Here is a 16,530-nt window from a genome sequence, read left to right as displayed (position 1 = left end):
CATTGGTGATGGTAGACCCGTTAAGCCTGAATGTATAATTGCTTAGAGAAGTGTACAAGGGAAATTTTGATGACCTCTCCTGCAGTTGTCTTATAGACTGGAGTATCTCATTCTACATAAATCAGTCATCAGCAGTTAGAATAATTGTAATTTCTCTTCTATATAGCCCTTGGTATTTAACACAGCATCTACCCCTGTGGTAGGTGATGGTAATCGCTATCCTGGCTGCGCAGCCATCTGTCCCAGCATTTTATCACAAATGTATTTATTATTTTTAAATGCTGCTGCAGCAACATGGCTCTACTATAAAGAACAAATAAAAAACTACATTAAAATCTTTCTACTTTCCTGAGGCCCTGATGATTGACGACATTTCAATCTGTGATGTTGCATTCATACATTGCCGTTCAGCATGCGTCGTAAAGATCTGCATTAAGTTATGCTTCTTATGTAGTTTTATTTACTTGTTAATTGAATACATGTATCTAACCTTATTAAGAAACTGGCCAAAAACCACATCAAAAGTAAATGGAGGTCTTTTCGATGCCATTGTTATGCAGTTTTAACGGCAACATGTGAACTTGATGGAGCTCGCGTGTAATTTTGAAGGGAGTAGAGGTTTGACTTGCCCACGAACAGGGTAAAACTTTGGGAGTGCTGGTTGGCATGTCCTACTGGCATTCTGAAAGGCAGGGATGGAACAGGCATGGCCAAACTGTGTCCTATACTTTAACTGCAGCTCCTGATGCATTGATTTTTGGGGAAAAAATAATGGTACTTGTGGATAGAAGACCCCTTTTAGTTGTTCTTATAAATCTAATCTTAAGTTTAGAGGAGAGTCTGATCAGACCAATGTATTTAGTAATACACAACAGGACCTTTAGCCAAGAAGTGTAGGGATCTCAGAGCATGGAAATAATATTTGCTAATATGCTTTTACAGGGGTGCACCAGCCCTGAGGCGAGTTGATCCTCTTGCCTCAGATCGAAGGATCTTTATTGTTGTGGTCGAATACTTGATAAAATTGGACCCAGCACTATATAGTCTGATATACTTGTGTCATTTTAGAAAAATATCCAGTTTTACCTTCATGCAAATTAGCACCTCAGTTCACCAGGGACATGGCTGTGTCTGCTCATGTACCTGTTCTCATCTTAATATGCTTCCCAGCAGGACTCATTTGCATAATGAGAGATATCCCTGGAAAATGGGTGTGGCTCCCAGAAGCCAATTTGCTTAAAGATTAAAAAGCTAAAATGACAGATGGCTCTGAAACAAGAAATGAATATCTGGGTAGTGTATAAAATGCCGTGCAGAGCGCAGCTTCTACTAGTGGGGAGATTTGGGTGGTTCTGGACATATTTTAACCAAGCAATTAGTGTATTCTGTACATACAGCTAGAGGTGCCAAGTATACCTCCCACATGTTCACCACATATGACCCTGTGGCATTCCGTAGTCACACATGAAACATTAATGGTCATCCCTGCATTCACTCTTGCACACACATTTTTGATAGTCTCATATGTTACTGTGTTTTTTTTTCCCCAACTAGAGCTCTGGAGTCAATAATTAAGTATTCACTTTAAGGTAGAAATTTGGACATTGCAAATTTTCATATGAGAACAGGAGTTGCAGTTGCAGGAGTTTCCTGCAGTGTGTATGCTGTTTTGTTTTTAATGGGGATATATCTCTGGCAGGTGGCCATATTCTTCAGGAACAGAGCACCAGGCATGTTTCCCCTCCACCTAACATCATAGATTCCAGTACACACATTAGATCATATGATCCTGATGAAATTGGCCAGTTTTGACTCCCTTTCATTGTATATGTAACATCACTTTGTTTCAGAAAATCTCTGCATTTTTCAGAAATCAGTCAAATTCAGATATTTGCAAAGACTTTTTAGAATCCTGATTAACCCCTTGTTACTGGAGATATTATCACAAACTTAAAGCAAGCAAATGCTCCAACAGGATTTAAAGTTGAAAATTTTCTTCAAGATTTTGTTTTCCACTTGATTAATCGCACCAGAGATTGTAGATAAATTACTGATAATGGGTGCAAAACTGATAAAACATTGCCTAAGGCTCTACTGACGTGATGCAATTTTTGGGACTGTTGCCTCATGCATTTTTCACCTATAAAATAGGTACTTGTGTGCCTCTAAAGATCCCATTTTTATTTTGGGAAGAAAATATTAAAGTACACCATAGCTACCTATGGTTTTTTTTTTTGTGCATCATACGGTCACATCATTGTTTTCATCATGTATGTTGATAACTTGGACATGTATCTTTTCCTCTTTAAATGAATCTGTACAATCATGAAGAATACAAACGTGCTCCTGTTATATTTATGTAATGTAATTATTACCTAAAGTTTGGTAGCTCTCCACTGTAATTTGTCAGTTACCAATAAGAGGTAAGGGTCAATATTAAATAAAGTGATAAGAGTAAAATGGATTTATCCTTTCTGATTTACAGAAGGGTTAATGTAACCTTTTCCTGTGTTGTCTTAGGGAGAGGGAAAATACAGAGAGGAGCCTTCAGATCTGCGGCAGGACATTGAACGCCGCAAAAAACATAAGGACAAACGTGACCATTCCCGTGACTCTGGGGATTCCAGAGATTCAAGCCGTTCCAGAGAGAGGTCACCTGAGAAACCAGAGAAGCCCAAGAAGTCCTCCAAAAAGCACAAGTATGTGTAGCATATTGGTTTCCAGTATTGAAAAATGAACAATGTTTGAGTGTCAAGTGTTAGCTTGGTAATTTGTATCCATGTTTAATGACTTATTGGACCAAGACATTTTCAGAAAATTTAAGATGTTATGGTTGATATAAATCTTGAAGCAGGTTTTATATATTTTTATTGTAGGAAGCACAGGAAAGTACGTGAGCGTTCCCGCTCCTCCTCCTCATCTTCACATTCCTCCCATTCCCTACGTGCAGCAGGAGCAGATGAATTCGGTGCTGAACATGAAGACAAAGAGGAGAGTTCCTCAAACTTTGAAAAGTCACGTTTGGGAAGCAAGGATTACCAAGGATCCGGTGACAGAGGACGGGCTCGAGGAACTTTTGTAAGTTACTCATTTGTCTTCGGTAGCAAAGTTTTGAAGCCATGCTAGATTTGTACATTGCTTATGACAGTACTTCTCTAATACTACTCAAACACATTACTTGTAGTTTGTAGATAAAGGTAGTATTTTATACCAATTGATGTTCACCATTTAAAAAGTATATTTGTGGACCACATGGTCAAAATCCTAATACCTTACTTTATTACATCACAGTACATATTACTATATTGAAAAGAAGATATGGCCAGGTGGGGTTTCAAAAAAATGATGGTGTACCTGTCAGCGTATAGTAGTCAAGCTCAAACAACTATTCTTCAAAAAATCTGCATAAAATCCAGGCCATGTGATCTGATTCTTGGACTAGCGACCAATATAAGATCAGCTCTTTGAGGAAGTTGCCCAATTAATATGGCTGTCAGTTAACTTAACAAAATGGTACAAATTTCTGTATTTATCTTCAAATCTTATTTATCAAGTGCACAGAGTGAAAAAAAAATACCATATTTATCCAAAATATAAAAAACCACAAGGAGAAAATAACCCATGCACACCAAATGTTTTTTTTAATAATTAAAAAAATCACTTTTTATTAATTTTGTAGCCACAAAACAGACAAACATAAAATAGATATATGCAATATACAAACTCTGGTAAGACACATGCACAGAAAGGGTACACCTGCATTCAGTAGTGTCTCACAGGCCAAATAGAGATGGAAAATGTCAATCACATATATTATCACAATGCACAAAGTTGCATTCCATCAGTCCATCAGTCCCCCAAACAAAATTCAAGAATATGTAGGGGCAAAACCTTTTTTTTAAATGATATATGTTTTCTATATATTCTAATGAACCCCTGAGGAAACCAGACAACTGGCAATATGAGTCGGGTTGGGAGTCGTTTGTGGGGTTTCCCCTGCTCTCTTGGACCTTTGGCCATACAGGTCCACTTGCTACATATATTATTTTCATTTTTTTAGCCCCTATATATATTTCCTGAATTTTTTTTGGGGGGGGGCTGTTTGCAACACATTATTGTGCTACTTACAGCATTAGTCATGTGTGTCTTATCGTGGACTGTGGTCTACAGTTTTTATATTACATATATGTATTTTGAACTAATGTTTGACTATTAATCTTATAGCCACAAAGCAAAAGTGATTTGTTAATTATTTAAAAAAACATTTGAGTTTGCATAGGTTATTTTCCCCTTGTGGCTTTGTATATTGTTGTATCTTAAAGCCTTTTCCTTTGTCTGACTGTCGTCCTGAGCGTTGGTACAATATTTACCTGTACTATTCCTGTCATCATGGCTATACTGTCAGTAAATGTGTGACCTACTATGAATGTTATTCTGCAAGATCATAAGTAGGAGGAGAAAATTTAATAATGCATTTCTATATGTTAGCTGGAATTTGTATATTAGAATTTTTTTTTCTGTTATTTATTTAAATTGTAAGTTTGATGTTAGTTAACATGCAAAAGCTTATGTTTTATAGCTCATTAGCCAGATAACAATAGAATAGTGGAGGTTTTTAAAGGTTGGAAAAAAAGAACTTATTAATCAATCTGACTTAAAACTTGTTTTAACAGCAATATAGAGCAAGAGGTACAAGACCCTGGAACAACAGGGGTGGTTTTTCAGGAAATAACAATAACAACAACAATGACTTCCAGAAGCGCAACCGGGATGAAGAATGGGATCCAGAATACACCCCTAAAAGCAAAAAGTATTATTTGGTATGTATTTCTTCCTTCTCCCCTGGTCACAGTAGTGTAGTGTGCATTGGTAAATTGTTTGTGAGTGCTTGCAGGGAGAAACATTGTCCTTTTTTATGTCTTTGCAGCAAAGTTTACATGGGCATTGCACCTAATTCTCTGCATATTCACCACCCTGTCATCTTATCATTGCCTGAAGAGAACTATTAAGTGCCACAGAAATTTACAATGTATCTGTCACTTAAAACTGGTATCTACCTTGTAGTATAAGTTAATTGAAGTATTGTAAAGTATTTCCATCAACATCTAGAGAATGCATTGTGTGTGTGGTGCATGTTACTTTAGTTCTTCCCCCTTAAAATCCATTTAAGGATGGTTACCATTTTATAGCAACGTGTTCATTTTCAGGTGCGGTGGTAAACTAAAGGACATTGCAGTTTGTGGAGACGTCCATTCATTACAGTGACTTTCAGTATCCAGACCCCGTCCTGATCCATTCTCATCTCTCTGCAGCACGACGATCGGGAAGGGGAAAACGAGGAAAAATGGGTGAATCGCGGGAGAGGCCGCGCCAGTTTCCCTCGTGGAAGGGGGAGGTTCTTGTTTCGAAAACCGGGCACCAGCCCAAAATGGGCTCACGACAAGTTCAGCGGGGAGGAGGGAGAAATAGAGGAAGACGACAGTGGATCTGAAAATAAGGATGAGAAAGGCAGCATGCCGCTGGATTAAACTGATTCAAGTTCCTATATGTGGGGAGACTCTAGGATTCTGTGATGCGGTTTGTCCTGAAATGAAGACATATTTTTTTCCACTAAAACATTTTTCTGTTTTAATAGGCCTTTAGATTTTATATTTTGCTTTCTATAATTAATTATTCCTCTTCCGCCCCCCACCCCCCACCAAAACCCATTTGTACACATTTTCATAAATGATCGCTAAGGGACTACAACCTTCTTGGGTATTGATATACTGCTGTCATCCACCAATCTTGTGTATTTGAAATCATCAAGCAAAGAACTGACTGTGTAATTTCACTCAGTCATCCCTAAAGCAGTTTTTCATTGTTTTGATTTTCTCTTCCAGAATTTTCTGATTTCTTTTTTTTTTTTTTAAATATCGATGCCTGTTTTAAGATTTGCAAAGAAATACCAGAAACTAAAGCTGTCATATTCTTTTTAGAATAACATTAAACCTTTTTCTTGAGTAGGAAAAAGACATGCTAAATAAATGGTATATGGGGTACATAAATCATTTGTTTCACTTTGTGTGTTTTATTTCAACCACATGCTTTCTTTAGTGTACTTCTCCTAAGCATGGCCACAGATAAAGAGGAAAGGCCTAAATATTTTTCTACTACTTCCATTCCACATGGATGATCTATAGAAGTATATAAACTGGTCCACATCAAATACAGTCACATCGAGTCCAGAATTACCTCTACATCATACAGTAGTTCAACTTCTCCGATTTTCTACAAAAAATTGGTTGTATCCCATTTATATATGACCGTGTATTATTTGCATAATTCCTCCACACTCTACCCAAAAAAATAGCAATGTTGCTAAAAATGGAAGCAATTCCTGAAACTATTGTGTGGCCAAGGGGATTAACCACAGGTTTATGGATCTTGGGGAGGATATATAGGACAGGGGTCCTCGGTAAAGTTTAAAAAAAAAAATGACTAATATCCTCTCCAATCACACCAGCACGTATTGCATCATCCACCACCGTCTATCTTTTTGGCAATGGTAAATTTAGGGTCATTTGAAATACACTCATAAACTGTATGGTCGCTAAGCTGCCGGTCATCTTAGCTAAATAAGTGACCTTGTCCATGGCGGCCACTGCCCTCGTCTGTGGGCTTAATAACCAGATCATTGTCATGGACAAGGTCATTCAATGTGGACATCTCTACCTCACAAAACTGTTTTAATTTGCAAACATCTTTTACAGCATTAGCAAAGACTTAAAAGCTGGAACGTCCGTGGGAGGTTTAAATGTAGATTTACTATACAAACCCAAATCACTCAATCTTAACTCAGTTGCTTTAGGTCCTTCAGCAATATAATGCTCAGAGAACCGCACTTTCAATCTGATGGTTCTAAAAAAAAAAAAAAAACTGTTTAAAGTCTAACTCCAGCATGTCATATTGCACATCATTTAATGCCTTAGAGGAAATGTATCTTGTGTTTCGTCCTCAAGTTGTCGCAGTTTTTGGCCTGGTGTCCTTTGTGCTTGTATCTAATTCTATGTCTCCTACCTCCACGTCTTGTATGTAGGTGTAACCGAACCCATCTCTAAAAAGAACTGATCATCTGTAGACACTTTCGGTTGGCTGCTTCTATTGCGTTTTTTCACTCACGTGATTATAGGCCATGGATCCTTTGTTTATTCATCTGCCAGTTGTAGGTTTTTCCCAGAAGTATAGTCATCCATATCCCGGTGCCATTTATGTCACTTAATTTCCTCCTGAATCTTAGAGATGTGATTAGACAAGGCATTCATGTGTTTATCAAAGTCCTCAGATTTGCTCAAAAACCAAAGTTTATCTTCAAGTTCCTGTTTTTTTTTTTTTTGTTTACACTAGTTAAAGGGGTATTCCAGGAATCGGCATAATTCATATACAAGTGGGCACTCAAAATATAAGCTAATGTGTAATTAGTTGTAATTAAAAATTTTGCTCCCGTTAGCAGAACATGCTGGTGACATAGACAGTAATGAAGAATTAAAATGCTACCGGCCCTTTAATCAGTCTGTTAATTTCCCCCAGCGCGGTCCGTTGCAGAGCAGATACAGGACAGAAGATGGCCGCTGGTCACATGTCCACATCACCTGGGCAGGTCATGTGATCACCACTACATTTAGCTGTGGTCGGTTGGTTGCAGTGCATCCAGTATGGTCAGTGTTGTGGTGATGGCAGTTACACATCATTACTATGGTAACTGAGCAAGAAAACCTGTTAGAACATCAATGGGAGCAGTGCAGGGAGGAGGAGTACTGAGAACTAAAGGATCATGGAACTTGTAGTTTCCAGTGGCGGCCATCTTAGTGATAACTCCACCTACTTTAGAGAGGCCATAAATTTTGTAAATCATAAAATCAAATTATTTAAGTTTAGTTTTGTGACTAATGACATAGAGTATTGTTGTATTCATTTATTTATTTCATCATGGGTTTTTGTGTCAGACATCCATATTCCCGGAATTCCCCTTTAACTGTGTTTCTAGATACAGGAAATCTATATTCAAAGCTAATAGCATACTGATGTCACTATTGGCTCAGTGGCTCACTTGACTATGATTATATTCTTCACATTTTGCACTGTGTGATTTGCTTAAAAAAACTTCAGACCTCTATGGTCTAAATATTGCAGTGGTCACTTGAATAAAATTACACAATTTTGGATGGAATTTTTTGGATCAAATTTTTTCTTCGTTAATCATTGGATGGACGGAGTTTGGGTCCTGTGCCTTGCACCTGAGTATCAATTTTCACATGTGCTGCTTCCGTTTTCTGCTATTTTAGCCTTTTGATTAGATGTGTAAATATCAACATGCTTACATGTTGAAATGGGAAAGCTGGATATGTAGGCCCAGTTCTTCAAATATATGGAAAATCATATGGGATAAAGCTCTTAAGGTCTCATTGTCTGCTCGTTACAAGGAGAGCCTATATAAAATATTTATGATCTGGTATAATACCCCTGCTTTACTTCATAACCTCAATCCAGCTGTTCCTGATCTAAATTATTCTTACATTTTCTTTGTGCAACTAAAATGCTTATCTCTTTATTCTGGGAATGCCCAGCTTCTCCATCTCCTTTAGACCTTAATTCCCATATTAGGAATATAAGAATACATGAAAGCTTCCCTCCTTTCTTTATCTTAGATCACACGCTTTCCTGATTTCCCTTATGTTTCTCCAACCATACTGTACATCTAATGTCTACCACTCATACAACCCTCTTCAGCTGACCCACTCTTTGTTTATGTCCCCTTAGGCTCTGTCCAAGTCTTGTTCTCTATATCTTTAGGGGAGGTCATGAAATCCCATCAGCGTTATCGGCCAAATCCTCTTTCTTTCACTTTCTAAAACTTAGCATGAACAAATTCCTCTAACCAAATCTATCGATCACAATTTGAATCATTAAACAGTATTATAACCCCATTGCTTTGAATTAACCTATTATGGCAGAATTTAGTAATGGCTTAACTAAATTCTGCCATTTTCCCTTCAAATACATCTTTTATATCCATTCCTTCCTTCACTAGGAATCCATGCTGTATCTATTGCTGCCTGGATTACTTCAACATTCTACTTTGGTTTTCCGGCTAACCTATTCAATCCCCCAAAACTACTACTTGGTTAATCCATCTATCGCTTCATTTCTCAACTGCCTCTCTTTTTTTTGGCAATTCCTCCATGAACTACTTGTTATTCATTGAATTCAGATCAAAATATTAACCACAACATTCAAGATTGCCCACAACTTGTCCCCTTAATAAATCTCTGTACATATTAGCCAATACCCTTTCACATGTAATCTCTGATCCTTACAAGGCATTTTGCTTCACTCTCCTCATTTCTCAAACCACCTCCAGGACTTTTCCCCAAACTATAGAACTTGTGACACCAACACATCAGACAGTCCCCTACGATCAAAAAATAAACCTGTAAACAACTCTTAATATTTGGCTAAACCGCAAAGGGTTACGATGCTTTTATATGATCACTTCTACCTTCACCTATTGTCTTTATCTACCCTCCCATATAGATCGTGAGCCTACAGGGAAGCCTTTCATTTTCCACTAGTGTACTAGTTCAGTCATCTAGCTTTTTATCTATTGTATTTGTTTTTAACCACTTAAAATCTTCAGTATCATGCAATTATTTGTGCACTATAATGGGGCACGAGGTTTCAGAAACACAGGTAAAGTGAATCCAAAACTGAAGCCCCTACTTACTTGCCTCACTTACCCTAAACATCAAAAGGCAACTAGAAGGTGGTACTTTTTGTACGCTAAAGTGCAGACACGTAACAGGACAAACAACCCAAATGGAAGAATAGTCCACAAGGTGGGTCACAACAGAAATAACAAATCACAAAAATGGAAAAGTAGTCTAGAACAGGAGCCATGGTTAAGATAAACTATAACTGGCACTGAATTTAAGATAAACAAAACCAGAGCCTTTGCTCTAGGAATGATTGGAGTAAAGCACTGTCAGTCACAACTGTTAAACGTTGCTGAACCAGAGTAGGCTGCAGGAGGAGAGGGGTGTGGTTCAATCAAATTCTAAACAGCCAGCAAGTTAAGTCTGTGTTCACACAAACAAAATACGATGAAATACAGACACAAAATCAGCATCTCCTCGGTCACACACAACAGACCGAGGATAACACTGACACAGATATTATAGTATCCCGCCCCCTTATCATTAGATGCCACTGAACCCACTAGTCCTATCAAGTTTGAAAGGAATTTGGTGATGGTCATACCTTGCATGCAGCAAAGAAATCACAAACTTCATGTGACCATGAGTGATACCAGTAAGACCTAGCCATTAGACATTTAGTTTTAGCAATATCAGGTTGGTAAACGTTAAACCTGAAAGGTAAATTTCCTGAGCCCTGATGCGCAGATTAATGAGTAAAAACAATCTATCTGTAGGAGTGTTAGTGCTATTTCTTGAGAATTCGGGATAAAAGTAGCAAGGCCATAATCAAAAGTTTGAGGTAATGACGTGAGCATTCTCTTGCATAGTCTCACACACTGGATGAGATAAACCTTTCATGGGGCACATAGACCCAGGGGAATATTAATCTCACAGTTGTAAAGCCTATACAGGGATAAAAACTCTGCAGACGTTTTGGTCAAAAAAATAGCACATTTAAAAATATACTCAGGGAATTAATTTTCCTCTGATAGTTTGAAACATGCAAAGAAGCACCGTAAGAGCAACACTTTGGTCCCCATTCAAGTAACTCCCCAGATCCCAAATCAAACACAGGTTTATGCAATGCTAGCCATGGTAGACCCAAAATTACATAAGAAGATTAATTATTCAAGACAAAAAACAAATCTGCTCAGTGAGAAGTGAGTCAACTGGAAACCTGAGGACTCTTAAAACAAACTCTGAACCATCTCAAGATGGAGGTGAAGAAGGGTGTGGTGAATTCAACCAGCAAGCTATGCCTGTGATCAAACAAAGTACAATAAAATACAGAGACAAATCAGCGTCTCCTCAGTGTCACACTACGACCCGAGGATGAAGCTGATACATGTGTTACATGCACTCAAAATAAATTGTAAGAATGATAACAATAAGGATGGTGTGAGTTACACATAAAAATCTAGATTTAACATAACCTTGATATAACCATGAAGTGCCCCTTATGCATAATTTATAATACATAAGTTTAACACATCGGGGCACATTTACTTACCCGTCCCTGCACGATCCCCGAGGTGCGTTTCCCAACAAGACTGCACAGCTGCCGCGATTCACTACCAGCGTGTGCCCGATATCCTGCATGTGTTGCTTCCCCACTCAGGTCCCGCGCTTAGTTCGAATCAGTCTGATCGTCCGATGGGCCACCCCCCATTTGTGCCGCATGAAAGCCGGCCCCGATGTGCCAAAATTCCCAGTTAAATACTGCGATATCCAACGATAGTGCGGTCCCTTAGTAAATGAGCCCCATCATCCTCATTTCCTCTGTTGTGTCATACTTTATTTCACCTTTCTATGAAAGATAGAATCTTAGATTCTTGTAAAATGACAAATGGGTAGATACTTACAAAGTTATTTTAAAGAGAATTTATCACCACATTTTCACAATACAGCTAGTGACAGGATCCCTATTAGCCCTATTAACCAACACGCAACAACCAACATGTCCTGCTTGGCCTACCCCTTCCCTCTACTCCTCCCCATGTCCCATGCCTCTTCTCTGCATATTGTGACAGGACCAGGGGTAAAGTGTTAAATGGTGTTTATTAGAGATGAGCGAGTATACTCGTCCGAGCTTGATGCTCGTTCGAGTATTAAGGTACTCGAAACGGCTCGTTGCTCGGACGAGTATTTCCCCTGCTCGAGATCGAGCATTTAATTAAAAAAACACAGTGAAGAACAATGAAGAATAGAATAAAAACAGTGAACACAGGATCATTTAAGTGAAAAACACAGTAAAGTATAGATTACAGATGTTCGGCACATCTGCTTACTTGTCGGAAGATACGCGCGGAACGGTGCGAACAAAATAGTATGTGAAGAACAATATATATGTGTGAAGAACACATTGAAGAACACGGTGAGCAGGACAGAGACACCGGGGAAGCGGCAGCACGGAGACATCGGGCAGAGACATCGGGCAGCACGGAAACATGGGGCGGCAGGGAGACATGGGGCAGCACGGAGAGATCGGGCAGCACGGAGAGATCGGGGAGACTTCAGTGGAAGAAGAGCAGCGGATCCCGGGACAGCGTATCACCCGACAAGTAAGCAGATGTGCCGAACATCTGCAATCTATTCTTCACTGTGTTTTTCACTTAAATGATCCTGTGGTCACTGTTTTTATTCTATTCTTCACTGTTCTTCACATCTGCTAACTTGTCGGGAGATAATATACGCGCGGAACAGTGAAGAATAGATCGCAGATGTTAGTATACATCTGCTAACTTATCAGAAGACATTCTTTTTCAATTAATTAACACATTTTATTCCCGAACCATGGTCCCTTTGAAAAATGCTCGAGTCTCCCATTGACTTCAATGGGGCTCGAGACGAGCACTCGAGCATCTGGAAAAGTTCGTCTCGAATAACGAGCACTCGAGCATATTAGTGCTCGCTCATCTCTAGTGTTTATGATTCCCCTAGGTCAGTGATGGCAAACCTTTTAGACGCCGGGTGCCCAAACTACAACCAAAACCTACATATTTCTCGCAAAGTGCCAATGTGACAATTTAAGCAGTGATTATGACTCCCTGCCCTTTTACAGGTTTAAATTGTAAAGGGACCTGATGATGCCAATATAGTAGAAAAAAGGAGAAGAAGTTTGGATTCCTTCTAGGGTCCTGGGCTGACTGGAAATGCAAGAGGCCTTGAGTCCTGCCTGGCAAACCCTGCCCTGGGGTGATGGCAAGGGTGCCCATAGAGAGGGCTCTGAGTGCCACCTCTGGCACCCGTGCCATAGGTTCGCCACCACTGCCCTAGGTGGTAGTTTAAAATATGAGAAGACAAAAAACTGTATCTTGCAAAGGTTTTATTGGTCAGTTACACAACCTTGTACCAAAGCTTAGGAGTCTGTTGGTGCCCCTGCCAATTATTGAAACTCCCTTTGAGGATTTCAATGAGGATTTGCTGCCCCTTTAACCAACCATACTTAAGGGAAAGATTCAGTCATGGTCAAATTGACCACTGAAGCTGAGCAGGCTTTCCAGAGCCTAAAACAAGCTCTTTGTACCCAGCCTGTGTTAATAACATAGGTGCTATGTTGTCACAAATTAGGGGTGGGGAAGAGCATCCTGTAGTAGGAAATTGAATGACATTCGTGCCATTTTGCACTTCATTTTATTTCTAAAGGGGTTTTGGAAGTTCTGTTAATAGAAACCCTCCACATATTAACCTGTTCTATTAACTTCACCCCTCAAACTATTCAAAACTGGTTAACCCTTTAACTATTTTACAGAACTTCAATCAAAATGAAGGTTTGATTTGGAATTCACTACTATGTATCATTAATACGTTCATCAAATTTACACACATAAACAGAATAAAAGTAGAAAATGCATCCACGAATATAATGTAAAAAGACACCCCACGTGTGGATGTTATCTGCTGTCTGGGCACATTTCAGGGTACAGAAGGGAAGGACCGCCATTGAACTTTTGTAGGGCAGATTTTTGTAGGGCCATGACGTGTTTGTAGAGCCCCTGTGGCCACGTTCATAGGTGGCATTTTCGTTGTGTTGTGAAACGCAATCCAAAAGCTTCACCTGTAAGGTAAGATTGCATTTCCCTTGCATTTAGTGAACGTGTTGAAAACACATTTACTAGGGGCCATGCGCCAGTTTTCCATCTAACTTTGTACATTCTTATTAGTGCAAACTGCTTGCACAGGTATTTAAGAAGTATCTGAGACACATTTCTGGCACACGTGACGCAATTGTTGCACACGGTGCACTGTACCGATGCAACACAAATTTCTGCACTGAAGGAGGCGTTCCAGTGTTCAGTCGGATCTTGCACAACATTTATCATGCAAAGTTTGACAGAAATATGTTGCATGCCCCATGTTAAAGGTGCACAGAGGGTGCCAGATTCATGACGGATGTAAGAGACAAATCCTTGGAAATAAAATTCAAATTGCGGTAGAATTGACATGAAACTGCATTTGCACCATTTTATTGTGGGCTTCATTTACGGGATTCATCTCCTTGATCATATCGCGGGGTGCCGGTCAGGAGCACAAGTGCAAATTGGTGGAGGCATACTGGATGGGTTCCAATCCAACATTGAGAACTCAGTCGTAGCACGAGGAAGAGGAGGAAGTTGCCAATGAAACAGGAACACCAGCACCACCTACAGAGGTAGAGTGATCATGGCCAAAAGAAGAAACATCGGGGGTCATTTACTAAGGGCCCGATTTGCGTTTTCCCGACGTGTTACCCGAATATTTCCGATTTGTGCTGATTTCCCCTGAATTGCCCCGGGATTTTGGCGCACGCGATCGGATTGTGGCGCATTGGCGCTGGCATGCACGCGACGGAACCCAGGGGGGGGGCGTGGCCGAACGAAATGGGGCAGATTTACTTACCCGGTCCATTTGCGATCCAGCGGCGCGTTCTCTGCGGTGGATTCGGGTCCGGTCGGGATTTATTAAGTTAGTTCCTCCGCCATCCACCAGGTGGCGCTGCTGCGCTGAAGAGCATCGGAACGCACTGGAATACACCGAGCCGGGCTGAGTGAAAGTAAGTTCAATTTTCGCCACACATTTTTTTTTAAATGCGGCAGTTTTTCCAAATCCGTCGGGTTTTCGCTCGGCCACGCCCCCAGATTTCCGTCGCGTGCATGCTGGCGCCGATGCGCCACAATCCGATCGCGTGCGCCAAAATCCTGGGGCAATTCAGGGAAAATCGACGCAAATCGGAAATATTCGGGTAACACGTCAGGAAAACGCGAATCGGGCCCTTAGTAAATGACCCCCAATGTGTTCAATTCTCCTCAACCCTCACCACCATTCAATATGGCATGTAAAACCAGAGAGCACACTGCGACTTGCATTGTGGAAGATTATGGGCCAAATTTATTAAAGTGTTTCCACCATTTTTTTTTGTCAGACTTTGCACTGAAAAGAATGGGCAAACTACTTGCACCTGTATTTTTAAAGTGTCAGCTTTTTGTGTCGCAGCTGCACTATGCCCGACGTGCCACAAAATTCTGCACCTAAAAGGTCTGATGCTTAGTTTGACCTTGCACCACATTTATTTTTACGACTCGACAGAATGTAAAAGGTGCACCAAAATAAAGTTGGTGCACACTTCCCCAGCAGTGCTGGGTGCACCATATTAATGAAGACTGTGCGCCACTTTTAATTTATTTGGCACACTCTGCACACCCCACAGGCAAACTACACCTACGACAGTTTGCACTACTTTTGATAAATGTGGCCCTATCTGTTCTCATGTCTCCTGGTATCGAAGGATGCGTCCTCCCTGTTGAATTTCTGGGTGGGAAAATTGGATACATGTCCAAAGCTTGCCCTCTATTCCTTGCATTTACTGTCCTGCCCTGTAGCAAGTGTGCTGTCAGAGCGTTTGTTCAGCACTTCCAGGGATGGCATCACCAACAAGCGGATCTGTCTATCCACAGTGAACATAGACATCTTCCGGCTAAGGAGTCTGAGTAGGTTGGTAGAGAATTACCTGAACTTAAACGTAAAATTGTCAAACTCTGCATTACCGGAATTTAAACTTTAAATTGTTGTATTCACCATTATAAGAATTTAAAATTGAAATTGTCAAATTCCACATTACCAAAATTTTAACTTGAAATTGTCAGTTTCCACAGTCCCTGACTCTAAACTTGAAATTATAAAATTCTACAATACTGTCATTTCAAAGTGACATTTTCATATTCTGCCCTACTGGAATTTAAACTCGAAATTGTCAAATACCACAATAGCTGGATTTTAACCTTAGTGAGAGGAAGGGTGTGTTGCTTTTCTATTGTTTCGTTAATCCTGTCTGTAAAAAGCTAAGGTCTGAACATGCACAGCACCTTTAACTGCTGTGACATTGACAGCATTTTTTTTATTAATTTATTATTATTATCTAATTTTTCTTTTTAATGTTATGTTATTTTTTTATTTTATTAAGTACTTTTAATTAGCTCATTTTGGGCAGGGCAACTGCCCCGTTAATACTCCCATTTTGCAGCCCTCTACCCTTTACTTCCCCATTTTACAGCCTTTTTTGGATGTTAATATTTCGGTCTCCGTTAATTTCAATAGGATACCTGTTCGGTTTCAAGTTTTGGATTAAGTTGGGGTGCAGAAACAAATTTTCCTCTGATATTCGGATGAACTTGTCTAACCTAAATTTCAATTAACCTGCTTATCATTAGTTATGATGTTTGGAAGGTGTGGGATAAAAACAATGGATAAAAGGGTGCATTGGGAAGGAATTAATACATTTTTTGATTTTTCATTGATTTGTCTTGCTGCATACCATATT

The 16,530-nt window shown here is 39.7% G+C and overlaps 1 protein-coding gene across 6 annotated transcripts in view; it reads left to right on the top strand.

Moving 5' to 3' along the window:
- THRAP3 (thyroid hormone receptor associated protein 3) overlaps positions 1–6,047 on the top strand; it is a 43,083-nt gene extending 37,036 nt beyond the window's left edge. For 4 of the 6 annotated variants that reach the window (XM_072136804.1, XM_072136806.1, XM_072136805.1 and 1 more), the window contains 4 exons: positions 2,521–2,699; positions 2,877–3,078; positions 4,674–4,820; positions 5,313–6,047. In XM_072136804.1, coding sequence (XP_071992905.1) covers positions 2,521–2,699; positions 2,877–3,078; positions 4,674–4,820; positions 5,313–5,528 — 744 coding nt within the window. In that variant the 3' untranslated portion in view covers positions 5,529–6,047. The other 2 variants (XM_072136809.1, XM_072136808.1) reach the window with 2 other exon arrangements.
- Positions 6,048–16,530: the final 10,483 nt, after the last annotated feature.

The sequence above is a fragment of the Engystomops pustulosus genome, chromosome 2 (genome assembly GCF_040894005.1).
Source record: "Engystomops pustulosus chromosome 2, aEngPut4.maternal, whole genome shotgun sequence".
Classification (NCBI taxonomy): Eukaryota; Metazoa; Chordata; class Amphibia; order Anura; family Leptodactylidae; genus Engystomops; species Engystomops pustulosus.
Note: the sequence above shows the minus strand (reverse complement) of the source record. Positions and strands in the feature narration are given on the sequence as shown.